This window comes from Salvelinus sp. IW2-2015, linkage group LG4q.1:29, assembly GCF_002910315.2.
Source record: "Salvelinus sp. IW2-2015 linkage group LG4q.1:29, ASM291031v2, whole genome shotgun sequence".
Taxonomy (NCBI): domain Eukaryota; kingdom Metazoa; phylum Chordata; class Actinopteri; order Salmoniformes; family Salmonidae; genus Salvelinus; species Salvelinus sp. IW2-2015.
Window position 1 is genome coordinate 8,399,294 of NC_036842.1, and position 19,134 is coordinate 8,418,427.

The 19,134-nt window shown below is 43.8% G+C and overlaps 1 protein-coding gene across 1 annotated transcript; it reads left to right on the forward strand.

Moving 5' to 3' along the window:
- Window positions 1–1,522: 1,522 nt before the first annotated feature.
- Window positions 1,523–17,615, forward strand: LOC111961365 (BRCA1-associated protein). Its single transcript, XM_023983569.2, has 13 exons — window positions 1,523–2,028; window positions 2,457–2,618; window positions 2,867–3,101; window positions 10,504–10,693; window positions 10,809–10,922; window positions 11,025–11,173; window positions 11,670–11,745; window positions 12,046–12,184; window positions 12,299–12,408; window positions 14,922–15,011; window positions 15,157–15,260; window positions 15,490–15,629; window positions 15,738–17,615. The coding sequence occupies exons 1-13, from the start codon at window positions 1,950–1,952 to the stop codon at window positions 15,950–15,952; spliced, it is 1,803 nt and encodes a 600-aa protein (XP_023839337.1). The 5' UTR covers window positions 1,523–1,949; the 3' UTR covers window positions 15,953–17,615.
- Window positions 17,616–19,134: the final 1,519 nt, after the last annotated feature.

Sequence of the window (19,134 nt, forward strand, 5' to 3'; positions counted from 1 at the left end):
CAACCACATTTTACTGATCAAGCATAAATTGGCTCTAACAGATGCACAGATCCCCATCCCAGATCCCCATCCCCATCAAGGTGGCTTTCAGATGGTTACAACCAATATTAGAAGTTATTTCTCGTGTAGGCTGCTAACCTACTCAAAATAAAATCAAGTTGTATGGAAAAAATGCATATATTGGCACCCCTGAACTCACAGGTAGCTAAGGTCATTGGGCCAGTAACTGAAAGGTCGCTGGTTCGAATCCCCAAGCCGACTAGGTGAAAAATCTGTTGATGTGCTCTTGAGCAAGGCACTTAACCCTATAAGTGCTCCTGTAAATTGCCCTGGAGATGAGCATCTGCTAAATGACTAAAATGTAAATGTAGTGTGAGCAACAATAGTGGACTCAGCAGTTCGCTTTCAAAATAAATGTCCTCCATTGAAACTGATGCAAACAGATAGAAATAGTGGAACAGTACCACAATTGGACTATATAATACTAAACAAGGTTGGAATGTTGTTTATATATATATATAAATAAAGACAATAGTTAGTTAATTTGACACAAAAAAGTGCAAATCTGTTGAAATCGCACTGTGTGTGTATTAGACTTCAGAATTGCATTGGGGTATACTTATATGCACTGTACAGCCTTACCCTATACAACCACTGGGATTATTATTATTATTTGACCCTGCTGGTCATCTATGAATATTTGTACATCTTGGCCATGTACTGTTATAATCTCAACCCGGCACAGCCAAAAGAGGACTGGCCACCCCTCAGAGCCTGGTTCCTCTCTAGGTCTCTTCCTAGGTTCCTGCCTTTCTAGGGAGTTGTTCCTAGCCACCGTGCTTCTACATCTGCATTGCTTGCCGTTTGGGGTTTTAGGCTGGGTTTCTGTATAGTACTTTGTGACATCAGCTGATGTAAAAAGGGCTTTATAAATACATGTGATTGATATAAGTAGGACACGTGACATGCCGGCAACTTTGAGAAAAAAATACTTTATATCAGAGTTGTCTCGAGATGGCTATGCATATTCATGCTATGAGGCTATCTTTACATTGAATACAGTTGGTTGACGTCAACAACCCTCGTCGAATATTTAAAAATATTATAACAAGATGTATCCACCAATCCAAAGAAAGGATAGGCAGGAGCTAGGCAGCCCGCCGTGCCGCTTTGTGGACAACGACTCCCATTGATTGGGCGGAGAGACATGTATTTTTTTTTTTATATAATCCTTAATTAACTAGGCAAGTCAGTTAAGAACAAATTATTATTTACAATTACGGCCTACCCCGGGCAAACCCTGACGACGCTGGGCCAATTGTGCGCCGCCCTTTGTCTCTTGTCAGTATATCCATAATCACAGCCACAAAGTAATAATTGATTTTCTTAAGATCCGATTTGAAACCAAACCACACTGATAACCGTATGCCTAATTTTAAATTAATTGTTGTTTTCATTCATTTTTACGAAATAGGCCAATTTGGACTTTGTGGCTGTGGTAACTAGTCGATAACATGAATCAGTGTATGTGAACGTGAGTAGATTAACTTGAAAACAACGGTCGGACATCTTGGACGCAGTTCCAGTGCTTCTTTAGTTATTATTATTATTATACCTAGGCAAACATAGTTTTAATCATGACGTCAATTTAATAACCCGGAAGAGGTTCCTCACGGGGTCAGATCCATTTTCGTAGCTAAATGGTGAATTCTTGAAACACATATTTTTTGATAATTCAGTGGTATGTGTGTGATCGTTAAAAAGTCGTCATGTTAGTGTTTCGTTAAACGTCATAATTTATCCCTCTCTTTAGCCAGACACTTGGCTTGTTAACTTAGATACTCACGTAAGTAGCTGCTGGCTAGGTTAGCTGTAACTTGCTAGCTGTCAGACAGTCTGTGTTTTGGTTTGGTTTTTCGTAGAGAAGAATCGTCATTCTTTCATAACACATGAGTGTATCACTGGTCGTTATCCGTCTGGAGCTCGCAGACCAGTCTCTCTCTCCACGGAATTTCCAATACACCGCCGGTGAGTTTAATCATTTCAGATTTACTACCGACGTCACCAACTTGCTAGATACTAGCACCAGCTAGTTAGCTAGCAACTGTTAATTAGCTAGTCCACAGTGACAAATTGTTTTGTTTTTTGCACTCTTCCTCACAGGAGTATGAGGACTAGGAGCACGAGAACTAGCTAGGCTAAAACATTTAATATTCTGAGCCTCAGCATCAGAGCAAGTCACTCTCCCCTCTAAGCAGTAACCTGCTCAGGTTACGTTTTCTGGAACACATTTGGTTCCGAGTAACATCAGTGACTCAGCCATTATGGCAAATTATCTACACACATACACACACTGTTTTGGATGATGATAATAGGTATTGTATTGTTCCAAAAGTTGATGCTTTGTGTTTGTCTAGTCTCCCTCTTTCTACCTGTCCCCCTCTCTGCCCCTGTAGCTGAGGATATGTCAGAGGAGGATTTGCAGGAGAAAGCTCTGGGCTCAGCCAGGCTTTCTCTGAGTGGGAAGACAGAGCTGGAGAGAGCAGCAGTCCTACACCAGCACATCGGCAGCAGAGCCATGGGAGACATGGTCATCGAGACCATCGCACCCAACCCTGGTAAAAATGAGGGTGTATAGCTATATTGATTACATATTTATTGAATGCAATTCTGTACACAAACCAATGTATTATTGATTGTTGGGGTTTAATAATGCTGTAATAAATGTTGAGTGTGTTTTTTTAATAAGGGTTGGGATGTGTTATGACATTTTGAGATTTCATAAAGAAAATACAGCTGTGAATATCAGTCTGTCAGACTTCATAGGAATAGAAATCTCTAGTTAAACCTCATCTCTCCTCTGTAGATAAAGGAAAGGTTGAGCAGACTGGGGCAGAGGGAGAGGAGGGTGGAGGAGCCCGCCCTCTAGAGAATCAACCAGACGAGAGGGACCCTAATGAGGGCACTACAGAGGACAGTGCCGATGGCACAGAGACGGCTCCAGACTCGCCCTCCAAGCATCTTCCAGACCAGATCTCCTTCTTCAGTGGAAACCCCTCAGTGGAGATAGTCCACGGCATCATGCACCTCTACAAGACCAAGTGAGTCTCTACTGCTGTATGCAACACTCAGTCTAAACCCCTTGGCTTTATATTTCAATAACATTTCAGTCATTTAGTAGACTAGCTCAGTTGGTAGAGCATGGCGCTTGCAATGTCAGGATAGTGGGTTCGGGACCATCCAAATGTAAAATGTATGCACACATGACTAAGTCCCAAAGGATAAAAGCGGCTGCTAAATTGTGTGTGTTTATATATATACATACATATGTGTGTGTATACATACATACATACATACATACATACATACATACATACATACATACATACATACATACAGTGGGGAGAACAAGTATTTGATACACTGCCGATTTTGCAGGTTATTCCTACTTACAAAGCATGTAGAGGTCTGTAATTTTTATCATAGGTACACTTCAACTGTGAGAAACGGAATCTAAAACAAAAATCCAGAAAATTACATTGTATGATTTTTAAGTAATTAATTTGCATTTTATTGCATGACATAAGTATTTGATCACCTACCAACCAGTAAGAATTCCGGCTCTCACAGACCTGTTAGGTTTTCTTTAAGAAGCCTCCTGTTCTCCACTCATTACCTGTATTAACTGCACCTGTTTGAACTCGTTACCTGTATAAAAGACACCTGTCCACACACTCAATCAAACAGACTCCAACCTCTCCACAATGCCAAGACCAGAGAGCTGTGTAAGGACATCAGGGATAAAATTGTAGACCTGCACAAGGCTGGATGGGCTACAGGACAATAGGCAAGCAGCTTGGTGAGAAGGCAACAACTGTTGGCGCAATTATTAGAAAATGGAAGAAGTTCAAGATGACGGTCAATCACCCTCGGCCTGGGGCTCCATGCAAGATCTCCACTCGTGGGGCATCAATGATCATGAGGAAGGTGAGGGATCAGCCAGAACTACACGGCAGTACCTGGTCAATGACCTGAAGAGAGCTGGGACCACAGTCCAAAGAAAACCATTAGTAACACACTACGCCGTCATGGATTAAAATCCTGCAGCGCACGCAATTCCCCTGCTCAAGCCAGCGCATGTCCAGGCCCGTCTGAAGTTTGCCAATATCCATCTGGAATGATCCAGAGAGGAATGGAGAAGGTCATGTGGTCTGATGAGACAAAAATAGAGCTAAACTCCACTCGCCATTTGGAGGAAGAAGAAGGATGAGTACAACCCCAAGAACACCATCCCAACCGTGAAGCTGGAGGTGGAAACATCATTCTTTGGGATGCTTTTCTGCAAAGGGGACAGGATGACTGCGCCGTTTGAGGGGAGGATGGATGGGGCCATGTATCACGAGATCTTGGCCAACAACCTCCTTCCCTCAGTAAGAGCATTGAAGATGGGTCGTGGCTTCGGTCTCCAGCATGACAACGACCTGAAAGACACAGCCAGGGCAACTAAGAGTGTCCGTTAAGAAGCATCTCAAGGTCCTGGAGTGGCCTAGCCAGTCTCAGACCTGAACCAATAGAAAATCTTTGAGGGAGCTGAAAGTCCGTATTGCCAGCGACAGCCCCGAAACCTGAAGGATCTGGAGAAGGTCTGTATGGAGGAGTGGCCAAAATCCTGCTGCAGTGTGTGCAAACCTGGTCAAGAACTACAGGAAACATATGATCTCTGTAATTGCAAACAAAGTTCTGTACCAAATATTAAGTTCTGCTTTTCTGATGTATCAAAAACTTATGTCATGCAATAAAATGCAAATTAATTATTTAAAAATCATACAATGTGTTTTCTGGATTTTTGTTTTAGATTCCGTCTCTCACAGTTGAAGTGTACCTATGATAAAAATTACAGACCTCTACATGCTTTGTAAGTAGGAAAACCTGCAAAAATCGGCAGTGTATCAAATACTTGTTCTCCCCACTGTACATACAGTTGAATTCGAAGTTTACATACACTTAGGTTGGAGTCATTAAAACTCGTTTTTCAACCACTCCACAAATTTCTGTTAACAAACTATAGTTTGGCAAGTCGGTTAGGACATCTACTTTGTGCATGACACAAGTAATTTTCCAACAATTGTTTACAGACAGATTATTACAGTTATAATTCACGTATCACAATTCCAGTGGGTCAGAAGTTTACATACACTAAGTTGACTGTGCCTTTAAACAGCTTGGAAAGTTCCAAATATGTATTCATGGCTTTAGAAGCTTCAAAAATGCTAATTGACATAATTTGAGTCAATTGGAGGTGTACCTGTGGATGTATTTGAAGGCCTACCTTCAAACGCAGTGCCTCTTGCTTGACATCATGGAAAATCTAAATAAATAAGCCAAGCCAAAATTGTAGACCTCCACAAGTCTCGTTCAAAACTTGGGAGCAATTTCCAAACGCCTGAAGGTACCACGTTCATCTGTACAAACAAAGTACGCAAGTATAAACACCATGGACCACGCAGCCGTCATACCGCTCAGGAAGGAGACGCGTTCTGTCTCCTAGCCGTCATACCGCTCAGGAAGGAGACGCGTTCTGTCTCCTAGAGATGAATGTACTTTGGTGTGAAAGTGCAAATCAATCCCAGAACAACAGCAAAGGACCTTGTGAAGATGCTGGAGGAAACAGGTACAAAAGTATCTATATCCACAGTAAAACGAGTCCTATATCGACATAACCTGAAAGGCCGCTCAGAAAGGAAAAAGACACTGCTCCAAAACTACATTAAAAAAGCCAGACTACAGTTTGCAACTGCACATGGGACAAAGATCGTACTTTTTGGAGAAATGTCCTCTGGTCTGATGAAACAAAAATAGAGCTGTTTGGCCATAATGACCATCATTATGTTTGTTTGAAAAGGGGGAGGCTTGCAAGCCGAAGAACACCATCCCAACCGTGAAGCATGGGGGTGGCAGCATCATGTGTGGGTGTCTTTGCTGCAGGAGGGACTGTGAACTTCACAAAATAGATGGCATCATGAGAAGGAAATTATGTGGACATATTGAAGCAACATCTCAAGACATCAGTTCAGGAAGTTAAAGCTTTGACGCAAATGGGTCTTCCAAATGGACAGTGACCCTAGCATAATTCCAAAGTTGTGGCAAAATGGCTTAAGGACAACAAAGTCCTAGGTCCTTGTACCTAGCTTCGAGCATGGTGGCGACACAGTAAAAGAGGCTCAGAGAATGCCACCGAATCGCTTGTTCACAGCCTCTAGTAGAGTACTTTTCCAGGTTAACCCACGGTCTGTGTCGGCAGTTTTGTTGAGCAAGCGTTTCAATGCCATGACAGAGGGTATCACGTCTGCTGCAGACGCAGTTGATGAGCTTATTTCTCAAGTCAGTTGTTAGAATGGAGCTAGGAGTGTGCTCATGTTTCCTAGATGTTTTCAAATGCCATTGAAATGGCAGCAGCGGTATGAGAACCAGCACGTTCTTGAGCATGCAATACGGCTTTCCTCAGTACGAAATCCTCGTCGACCCACTGTTCTGTCAGACTCAGCATGCTCACGGGCTGACATTGCTGATCCAAATGTCAGTCGTGAAGCTAATAACAGTGATGCACGCCCATAGCAAGTAGCGCATGGATGTGCGTTTCAACAATACTGTGTWACTCCGGTAGGGCAACATCTAAAAAACAAAGCCTACTTGGTACTGTGTACTGGGGCTCGAGTTGCTCGACCAGTCGGCAAAAGCCAACATCATCCGCGACAGAACGGTTGATTGTCAAGGGCAATGAATTTCATTATCTTGGTGTTAATGGATTTCGCCTTTGAGTTGTCTCGCTGAAATGTTCTTACTTTTTCAAATGACTGTTCGACTTGAACTTGTTTAGTTGTTGGAAGTGGGCGCTTAGTCTTTTTCTGCTTTTGTTCTAAGTAGTCTCTGAACGTCTGGAGGGTGATGCACTTTCAAATGAGTAATTAGGTTTGTGGTATTGAAAGATTTCACTTTCTCCCCTCAGGAAATAATAGCAGCACGAACGTTGCATATGGCCTTTTTGTTATCTTCCTTTGAAACTTCAAAATAGATCCACACAGCAGACATTGTGGGCCAGGTTAGGAATGTTGTGTTGCACATGTAGCGATGTATTTTTCGTAGCATCATTACGTCATCTACCTACGTTATATAGGTATGCACGTCAACTTTGACATCGGTTTTGCACATCAGCGTTAAACTAGACATCGGGCCGATGCAGATGTTGGCATTTTTAGCTAATATCATCCGTTTCCGATATGCTTACCGATATATCATCCATCCCTATACAATTCCCCATAATGACAAAGTAAAAAATAAAAATTCAAAAGTTTATCTTGGAAAAAATGTAAATTTACAGCCTTGAGTCTTCTTGGGTATGACACTACAAGCTTGGCACACCTGTATTTGGGGAGTTTCTCCCATTCTTCTCTGCAGATCCTCTCAAGATCTGTCAGGTTGGATGGGGAGTGTCGCTGCACAGCTATTTTCAGGTCCTTCCAGATATGTTTGATCGGGTTCAAGTCCAGGCTCTTGGCTGGGCCACTCAAGGACATCCAGAGACTTGTCCTGAATCCACTCCTGCGTTGTCTTGGCTGTGTACTTAGAGCTGTTGTCCTGTTGGTAGGTGAACCTTCATCCCAGTCTGAGGTCCTGAGTACTCTGGAACAGGTTTTCATCAAGGATCTCTCTGTACTTTGCTGTGTTCATCTTTCACTCAATCTTGACTAGTCTCCCAGTCCCTGCCGCTGAAAAACATCCCCACAGCATGATGCTGCCACCATGCTTCACCGTACGCATGGTTCCAGGTTTCCTCCAGACGTGACGCTTGGCATTCAGTCCAAAGAGTTCAGTCTTGGTTTCATCAGACCAGAGATTGTTGTTTCTCATGGTCGGAGAGTGCTTTAGGTGCCTTTTGGCAAACTCAAACTGGGCTGTCATGTGCCTTTTACTGAGGAGTGGCTTCCGTCTGGTCACTCTACCATAAAGGCCTGATTGGTGGAGTGCTGCAGAGATGGTTGTCCTTCTGGAAGGTTCTCCCATCTCCACAGAGGTGCTCTGTATAGACAGGTGTGTGCCTTTCCAAATAATGTCCAATCAATTGAATTTACCCCAGGTGGACTCCAATCAAGTTGTAGAAACATCTAAAGGATGATCAATAGAAACAGGATGGACCAGAGCTCAATTTCGAGTCTCATAGCTGGATACTTGTGTAAATGTATTTTTTTTTAAATGCAGTGTAAAATAAAGACTTATTTTCCACCATAATTTGCAAATAAATTCATTAAAAATCCTACAATGTGATTTTCTGGATTCTTTTTTCTCATTTTGTCTGTCATAGTTGAAGTGTACCTATGATGAAAATTACAGGGCTCTCATCTTTTTAAGTGGGAGAACTTGCACAATTGGTGGCTMACTAAATACTTTTTTGCCCCACTGTATGTGTGTGTGTGTAATATATATACTGAACAAAAATATAACCGCAACATGTAAAGTGTTGCTCCCATGTTTCATGAGCTGAAATATAAGATCCCAGAAATGTTCCATACACCGTAAAAGCTTATTTCGATCAAATTTGTTTACATCCCTGTTAGTGAGCATTTCTCCTTTGCCAAGATCATCCATCCACCTGTCAGGTGTGGCATATCAAGAAGCTGATTAAACAGCATGATCATTACACAGGTGCATCTTTTGCTGGGGACAATAAAAGCCCGTTCTAAAATGTGCAGTTTTGACACCCAACACAATGCCACAGATGTCTCAAGTTTTGAGGGAGCGTGGCTTCACAACCGCAGACCACGTGTAACCACGCCAGCCCAGGACCTCCACATCCAGCTTTTTCACCTGCGGGATTGTCTGAGACCAGCCAGCCGGACAGCTGATGAAAGTTTGTGCAGACCCTCAATATCTCAGAAACCATCTGCGTGCTCGTCGTCCTCACCAGGGTCTTGAACTGACTGCAGTTTGGCATGTCGTAACTGACTTCAGTGGGCAAATACTCCCCTTCGATGGCCACTGGCACGCTGGAGAAGTGTGCTCTTCAAGGATGAATACCGGTTTCAACTGTACTGGGCAGATGGCAGACAGCGTGTATGGCGTTGTGTGAGCGAGCGGTTTGCTGGGTTGCCACATGGTGGCGGTGGGGTTATGGTATGGGCAGGCATAAGCTACAAACAACGAACACAATTGTATTTTATCGATGGCAATTGGAATGCACAGAGATACCGTGATAAGATCCTGAGGCCCGTTGTCGTGCCATTCATCACCGCCATCACCTCATGTTTCAGCATGATAATGCACGGCCCCATGTTGATCTGTACACAATTCCTGGATGTTGAAAATGTCCCAGTTCTTCTATGGCCTACATACTCACCATGCTTGTCACTCATTGAGCATGTTTGGAATGCTCTGGATCGATGGTGTGTTCCAGTTACCGCCAATGTCCAGCAACTTCACACAGCCATTGAAGAGGAGTGGGACAACATTCCACAATCAACAGCCTGATCAATTCTATGAGAAGGAGATGTGTCGTGCTGCATGAGGAAAATGGTGGTCACACCAGATACTGACTGGTTTTCTGATCCACACCCCTACTTTTTTTTAAAGGCATCTTTGACCAAGAGATGGATATCTGTATTCCCAGTCATGTGAAATCCATAGGTTAGGGTCTAATGGATGTATTTCATTTGACAGATTTCCTTATGAACTGTAACTCAGTCAAATCTTTGAAATTGTTGCGTTTATATTTTTGTTCAGTATATGTAGGAATGATTTCTCARGAAACCTAGACCAATAAAMACCKGGATTTGGGGGATTTTAACTAAATGTAATCCATAGAARAGTCCTTTGGASYAAGGATAYTTGACATACTGTATATTTGACATATTAAATGACATTTTGGCCTTTYCTCAGGCCTCCTTTAAGACTRCATAACMTCTCATCTGTAGATGCTACAAAGCTAAAATTGGTGTCATGAAGCTTTACCTACTTTCTCTGTAATATGAGTATCATATCAAAATACATTAATTTATGAATATTGGAAAGTATAAACATGAATATAGAAAACCCCATTTTTGATTTGGCAAATCCACAGGCCACAATCAACAGCCTGATCAACTCTGTGATGGAGGTGCGCTGCATAAGGAAAATGGTGGCCACACCAGTTACTGACTGGTTTTCTGATCCATTCCCATAATATATATTTTTGTTTAAGTATCTGTGACTAACAGATGCATATCTGTATTCCCAGTCATGTGAAATCCATAGATTAGAGCTTAATGAATTTACTTAAATTGACTGATTTATTAACTGTAACTCAGTAAAATCTTTGAAATTGTTGCATGTTGCGTTTTTATATTTTTGTTCAGTGTACATGCATACATAGTCTAACCTTTGACTATAGTATACCAAAGATGATATGATTTATTGACAAGGTATCTCACTGGSATTGAAACAATTTGGTTTCCCCTGTCTGTCCCCTCGCAGCAAGATGACATCCCTGACGGAGGACGTGCGTCGCAGTGCCATGCTGTGTATCCTGACCGTCCCCTCCACCATGACCAGCCACGACCTCATGAAGTTTGTGGCACCTTTTTATGACGTCATGGAGCACATGAAGATCATACGAGACCCCACCCCTAACCAGTACATGGTGCTGATTAAGTTCAGTAGCCAGGTGAGATGAGTAAGATCATAGAACACTGCGTTTGTTGTATTTTAAGGTCTGCTTATGAACTGTGTAATTATTTACTCGGGTCTCTCTCTCACCTTTCTCTCTGCCCCCCTTCCAGGCTGACGCAGATAGTTTCTACACAGCGTGTAATGGCCGTACGTTCAACTCCATAGAGGACGCAGTCTGCCAGCTGGTCTATGTGGAGAGAGCCGAGGTCATCAAGTCTGAGCAGGTGCCGTATGTACACTAGTCCCTTTAAAGACTGTCTTAGCAGTGTACCTGCAGGATATGGATTATAATAATCTTTCTCTCCCTCCCTCCCACCCACCCTCAGGGCGCCAGTCTTCCAGTGATGGAGCTGACAGAGCTTCCTAAGTGTACCGTGTGTCTGGAGAGGATGGACGAGTCAGTGAACGGGGTTCTCACTACACTCTGTAACCACAGCTTCCACAGCCTGTGTCTGCAACGCTGGGAGGACGCCTCGTGAGTACTTCGGCCTGATTCAACTCGCAACTAGGGACGATACCAGTATCGCAATATTTTTTCCTATGGCAAAAATGAAAACGCAAAGCAGACCTCACTCTTTGGTCCTTTAAAAACCTGCTGTTTGTAAAATATTGTGTGCCATAGCTTGGAAAATACATAAATGTGACTCTGGATGACAACATAATGACGTTTGTTTCCAACATTAGGGCTGTTTTCGTGTTTTGTTTCCTTGCCGGGATACTAACGAGTATCGCGATACTGGTATCATCCCGGCCCTACTCACAACATGGCCTTGTGTTTCTTTCTCCATCCTTCCTCTCTCTGGCCAGTGAATCACCGTCATGTGCTGCTGTTTTATCCCTGTGTTTTGGATGGGTCCTTTTTTGACACAACATTTGAACAATATGGCATTGTGTTTTAGCATGGGGACAAAAAAAAGTGGTAGCTGGTAGTTTTGATGTGTGTTTTAAAGGTGTTGACTGTTCTGTTCCAGCTGTCCTGTGTGTCGGTACTGCCAGACCCCAGAGCCTGTAGAGGAGAACAAGTGCTTTGAATGTGGCGTACAGGAAGTAAACATTATTTACATACTAAAACGGCATACATTTGCATACCTCTAAAGGTACTCCTGTCATTTACAGTTGCTATTGGTGTAAAAAAATGAGCACGGTTCATGTTTTGCCTCCTACGCCCCTCCCCCTGGTTCATTTTTTCCCTCCTACGCCCCTCCCCCTGGTTCATGTTTTCCCTCCTAGACGCCCCTCCCCCTGGTTCATGTTTTCCCTCCTACGCCCCTCCCCCTGGTTCATGTTTTCCCTCCTACGCCCCTCCCCCTGGTTCATGTTTTCCCTCCTACGCCCCTCCCTCTCCAGAACCTGTGGATCTGTCTGATCTGTGGTCATATTGGCTGTGGTCGCTACGTCAGTCGTCATGCCTACAAACACTTTGAAGAGACGCAGCACACGTACGCCATGCAGCTCACTAACCACCGTGTCTGGGACTATGCTGGAGGTACAGCAGACTGGGGAGTTCAGACTTCTGTCTGTGTTTTTAAACGCCAATGTGTATAAAACGCTGTGTGTAGCATTGCAACGGTGCTTAACTGATTGTGCGTGCGTATTGTAGATAACTATGTTCACAGGCTGGTGGCCAGTAAGACTGATGGGAAGATGGTTCAGTACGGGTGTGAAGGAGAAACCTGCCATGAGGAGAAGATAGACGCTCTGCAGTTAGAGGTGTGTGTGTGTGTTTCTGGTTTTACTATCCTTTTGGGGACTAGAAGTCCTCACAAGGATAGTAAAACAAGGAAATATCGGACAAAGGGGGACATTTTGCCGGTTCCCACAAGGGAAAGGCTATTTTAGGTGGGCCAAACTTTTTGGGGGGGCCCACGACCCCATTTTGTTATCTGAAAATTCTTGCAAACACAACCATGTGGGAAAAAGTATGTAATCAACAGCCAATGTTAACTTTTTTTATTTGGGACTATGGCAGTCAATTGAACAGTATTTCTGATTGTCTTCTCAACTCACCATCACATACTTTTAATGTGGGGTTATGACAGTCAATTACAGATGAGTCTGACATACTGTCTCTTATCTCACCGCCACTAATGAGGTGGGTGTGCTTGATGCATGTCGAGTCAGAGCTTCTCAAAGTCAGGGGCCGTGGTTGACAGTTACTGTTACCATCCTACTCTGAGATGGCTGGGTATTCACTTTGAGTCAGGAACCAAAACTCCTCCGTAGTGACCCGTTAATGCGTTGTCTGCATCATTCAGTCACAATGACAGCTCGATCAGCTGTTCGATTTCACTTACCGCCATGTCGACTGAGCCAGGATCACAGTCAAACGGATTGAGAAGTAGGTCCCAAAGTGCTCTTCCAAGCGTTGGCGGTGAGGAGTCATCACTGGTGTGGGACACTTACTGATGCTGTTTTCTGTTAGAAACCTGCACAGCCGAGGGAAGGGGGCACGGTTCGCTTTTGAAAGTCTCTCTCTCGCCTCCCGGGTGGCGCAGTGGTCTAGGGCACTGCATCGCAGCGCTAGCTGCGCCACCAGAGTCTCTGGGTTCGCGCCCAGGCTCTGTCCCAGCCGGCCGCGACCGGGAGGTCCGTGGGGCGACGCACAATTGGCCTAGCGTCGTCCGGGTTAGGGAGGGTTTGGCCGGTAGGGATATCCTTGTCTCATCGCGCTCCAGCGACTNATGAATTGCTTAAAAATATATAAATTTTTTATGGTGCAGTGGTCTAGGGCACTGCATCGCAGCGCTAGCTGCACCACCAGAGTCTCTGGGTTCGCGCCCAGGCTCTGTCGCAGCCGGCCGCGACCGGGAGGTCCGTGGGGCGACGCACAATTGGCCTAGCGTCGTCTGGGTTAGGGAGGGTTTGGCCGGTAGGGATATCCTTGTCTCATCGCGCTCCAGCGACTCCTGTGGCGGGCCGGGCGCAGTGCCCGCTAACCGAGGGGGCCAGGTGCACGGTGTTTCCTCCGACACATTGGTGCGGCTGGCTCCCGGGTTGGAGGCGCGCTGTGTTAAGAAGCAGTGCGGCTTGGTTGGGTTGTGCTTCGGAGGACGCATGACTTTCGACCTTCGTCTCTCCCGAGCCCGTACGGGAGTTGTAGCGATGAGACAAGATAGTAATTACTAGCGATTGGATACCACGAAATTGGGGAGAAAAGGGGGTAACATTTCTTTATTTTTAAAAAGAAAAAAAAGAAAGTCTCTCTCTCTAATAAGAATTCTTAGTTTACAATCGAAGTTACCTGCTGCAGTGTATCTCCGAGTTCTGTGCTCAGCTTTTTTCCCGCCAGTTGCTCTCGGTGCATCATACAACGCGTCCATATGGCAGAGGGAGACACAGGCCTGCCCGCCTTAGATGGATGTCCATCTGTGAAAAAGACCACCATTTGGATCAACATGGAATCAGTTTTCGTCAATAGAGCCATGCAACACACTGAACATCCTCTGTGCCCTATTTCATGCTCGGGAATCATGAGACAGAACAACGTGTCCTCGTGAATAGCATCCCCCGAACAAAAGTCAATGCATGGGCATCTCGGCCCTCAAAGCTAACGTTCATTTGGAGAGCGTAAGCTGGGGAGTTTGAGTCGTTCAGTCAGTGATTTCTTGCTTGCTATCAATAGCATCAATTCTTAGTTTAACAGTGATATCTGACAAAGGTGTCGATGTGATTTTCTGTGCCTCTGCCTCCCCACATATTGTTTTCACCATATCAATTGCGGCCGGTAATATCAAAGTCTCTGTGATAGTGTGTGGTTTCATGTCCTAGCGGGCCTATCCATTCACCATGGGAATGATTCGAGCGGCCTTTACCCATGATCTAAGGGCACGCTGAATCATTTTCATTTCGATTTTTAAGGTTAACATTACAATGATTTTGAGATACTAAGATATAATATTTTTGGGGGTGTGTAATTTTGTGAATTTTCCTCCAACTACACTGTCATATCATGCAACCGTTAGTTGGAGAACCACTGGTTCAGGGGGTTAGGTTAAGTGTTAGGGAAAATACGATTTTGAATGGGAATCCGTTTTTTAGTTCCCACAAGGATAGTAAAACAAGTTTGTGTGTGTGACACCCTATTTTTCATTCTAATGTAATGACATCAACTTGCAGTTTGATGTGTTATATAATATGGCAAAAAAAAGTGTGACCTATTGCTAGTTAACACACGTGTTAAAGAAGATTTGTCTCCCCCAGAATGATCTTTCCTCTTCCTGCAGTATTCTTACCTGCTAACGAGTCAACTGGAGTCCCAGCGCATTTACTGGGAGAATAAGATAGTTCACCTGGAGAAGGACACAGCGGAGGAGGTAGGAATCAATGCTGCATGTCTATCTGTCCATTCACCTAAGTGCCTGATTCAGTGTGTGTGTGTGTGTGCGCATCTGTCCAGCTGAATGTGTGGTTCATGTATGCTTGGTGTGTGCGTACGCTCATGCCCTGTGTGTGTTTTAGATCAACAACATGAAGGCCAAGTTTAAGGAGACCATAGATCGCTGTGATAACCTGGAGCGTCGGCTGGGAGAGCTGGCCAAGGACAAACAGAGCATGGACAAGAAGTAGGTGGAGCCTCTCACACTGCAGCTGTCAATCATCCTGACACCGTAGTATTTTAGAATCAGTAGAATCTGCTTGTGGATTGCACGTACATAGTCATGCTGTACGTCATCGTGCTCTCTCTAAAGTAGAGAAGTTGTTATTGAGAATCTGTGTGTCTTGGTAGCACCATCTACCTGGAGGTGGTAGGTACATATTCATGCTGTATGTCGTTGCCCCCCCCCCCCCCAGGTGTGGTCAGCTGTCGACCCGTGTGACAAAACTTGGTCATGAGCTGAAGGAGGAACAGGAAATGAACCGCTGTCTGAGAGCTAATCAGGTTCAACTACAGGCCCAGCTGGCCGAGGAGGAACGCAAGGCGAGAGAGACGGGTGAGTCAGAGGGAGACTAGAGCCATACTTTGTGGACATCTTTATCTGGGAGTGTAATGGATGACAATATTATCTAAATGACAAGTCCATCCTATCTCCCTCCCCCAGGCGAGCGTAAGGATGGGGTGATAGCCGAGCTCCAGGAGCAGCTGAGAGATGTCATGTTTTACCTGGAGACCCAGCAGCAGATAGAAGGTCTTCCTCCAGAGACCAGGACTGAGATACAGGAAGGAAGCATCAACATCGGCGCAGCAGCCACTCCCGCCCCAGGACCCTCCGCCATAGGCAGAGGCCGCAGGGGGCGGTCCAAAAGGGGGAAGTAGAGATGACACAACTAGGAAGTGGAGAGATGAAGGGAAGTCGGATGCCGGAAGTGACCCACAAAAATGACATTATTGAAGTGTGTGTGAGTGCGTGCGTGTTTGTGCCTTTGTGTGTGCCTGTGTTTGTGCTTTGCAAAAGGACCCTGGCTCCTTAGACACTATTTGGAGATGAAGAGGTCAGAAGTTAGGTGTATATCTCTGCTTTAAGGCGCCCACTTTGCTGAATTAAAAAATGATTGATTTGAAAGAGGTTTGCTCTTCTCCCTCGTTACATCATTTTTTGGGGGTTGACCTGCTAGTTTACGTCCTTAAAGAAGGAGGAGAGATTCATGGGAATAAGGAAGTGAGTAAACCGGACAGTAATGATCGAAAGAAAGAAAATACCTCTCATGTTTGATTATGCAGGCTTTTTTTGTGTGTTACTACAGTTTACATGAGTTGTTTAGAAAGTGGGCTGGATCAGTGTGAAGTTCACTACCTGCTGGTTCTCCGCACTTTTGTCATCTGTTTTATCAAACATCTGATTCATCTGATCTCATGAAATGTCATGACTCAGTCCTATCGTGAGAATGGGGTTTCTGCTGGGMTTTTTTTCTTCATTTTGATCATTTTAACGTGTCAGAACGGAAGATCCGAGATTTAAGTCAAGTGCTGAAATGTTTAATTTCTCAATTTACGAATGACCTGTGTTAGACCTATAGACTGTTATGTGGCTGGTGCTTTGGCATTCCTACACAGCTGAGATGTGCATCTGTACAATCTAGAATATATAATACCAGGGTTTGACATCAAGGGTTGCCCTATTTCCTTGGGCAAGTGACTTTAGCAGCCACGCAAGTTGAGCCTGCACTGAGGTTTCCCCATTGGGCAGGTGATTTTTTGTTGTTGTTGATGTTGTGTGAAAATAACCAAACTGCAAATAATTCCAGTAGCCTAAAACTGATCTTTCTGTTTCCTCCCGATTGTTTAAGTGAAAGACAGACAATTTATCGCATTTATAGTCATGCAAGTTTAGCCAGCCTCGTATTTTTTGAAAATACAAAAAATTCCAGTACTGATGTTTCTGATTCCTCCCCTATSTGTAGGGGAAAGGCAGGAAATACATGGCACTTCTGCATGTAAATAGCAAATAAAAACATTTGGGGCAAGTAATAAGAATCTTCGGACAAGTGCCAAGCAGATTTTTTCGTGAATCCCTGTAATGCAGTACAATACTCTACAAATACAGTCTACATCAGTTTCACTCCTGTTTCCATGCACCTACCTGTATGTATGCGACCACCATATTCTTCACTAACAACCCACCTCGGTCAAGCATGAAAGAGCATTATGAGCTGTTTGTGTTCCTTGTTTACGTTCCTGTGTGTTTGTGTTGCATTTCTAAAAGCCTTCCAGTATGTTCTGTTCAGGCACAGCTTTCCACTATAGTTTAGCATCAATATTGTTAAAAGCATGGTATCCAGGTCAACATAGACATTCAAACGGTACACAGCTGCATACCACCTTTTATTTTAGCAGTTTAAGTTTTCACTGTGTTTTGTATTCATGTTGTTAAACTTCTTATGGCTGCATCCCTCTACCGGGATCGATATGGCAACAGCCAGTGAAAGTGCAGGGCACCAAATTCAAACAGAAATCTCATAATTAAAATTCCTCAAACATACTTGCGTCTTATATCATTTTAAAGGTAATCTTGTTAATCCCACCAAAGTGTCCGATTTCAAATATGCTTTTCAGTGAAAGCACTACAAACGATTGTTAGGTCACCACCAAACCACAATAAGCGCAGCCATTTTTCCAGATATAGCAGTCACAAAAAGCAGAAATACAGAAAATGAATCAATAACCTTTGATTATCTTCATCAGATGACACTCATAGGACTTCATGTTACACAATACATGCATGTTTTGTTTGATAAAGTTCATATTTATATCAAAAAATCTGAGTTTACATTGGCGCGTTAATTTCACCTAGTTCCAAAAACATCAAGTGATTTTGCATAGCCACATCGTTTCAACAGAAATCGATAATGTCCATTATTTATGTCCAATTAGCTACTTTGGTTAGCGCGTTTGGTAAACAATTCCAAAGTCACAAAGCGCGTCCACTATAACGTGACGAAATGTCCAAAAGTTCCGTAACAGTCAGTAAGAACATGTCAAACGATGTACTGAATCAATCTTTAGAATGTTGTTAACATACATCTTGAATAACGTTCCAACCAGAGAATTAGATTGACTTCAGATGAGCGGTGGAACGGAGGTCCTCCTCATGTGAACGCGCATGTGAAAGCATGGTCAGCTCGTGGCAGTGGTGACTAATTCCTGTTCCTTCGGCCCCCTTCACATTAGAGTCATCAGACAAAGTTCTATTGACTGTTGACATCTAGTGGAAGCCGTAGGAAGTGAAAACTCATCAATATCTCGCTGTAATTTCAATGAGAGCTTGGTTGAAAATCTGCCACCTCAGAAAAAATTCAAACAGGAAGTGGACGTCTCAGGTTTTTGCCTGCCATATGATTTCTGTTATACTCACAGACATAATTCAAACAGTTTTAGAAACTTCAGAGTGTTTTCTATCCAATACGAATAATAATATGCATATATTAGCAACTGGGACTGAGGAGCAGGCAGTTTACTATGGGCACCTCTGTGCACCTTTCATCCAAGCTACTCATACTGCCCCTGCAGCCATAATAAGTTTTAAAGCTCTCATAAATTATCTTACTATTTGTACTCTGGGTGAGGGTGTTTGTTCTGTAATGTGCAGTTCTAGCTCAGTTGAGTATTGAATGCTGTTGCTTTAAGTAGGTTGTTAGGGAACAAAATTAAACGTTGGTTCTGGTGTTATACTTGTATTCCATGTTATAGAGAAGAACACGATATATGATATACTTTATTGTCCCTGAGGGAAATTTGACTTGGACAATAGAGCAGCACTCTATCTTCCACCCACTGAGTGTCCAAAACATTAGGAACACTTTCTTAATTTTGAGATGCACCCCTTTTTGCCCTCAGAACAGCCTCAATTCGTAGGGGCACGGACGCTACAAGGTGTCAAGCATTCCACTCCAATGCTTCCTTAGTTGTGTCAAGTTGGCTGGATGTCCTTTGGATGTTGGACCATTCCTGACACGCAAGGTAAACTGTCGAGTGTGAAAAACCCGGCAGTGTTGTAGTTC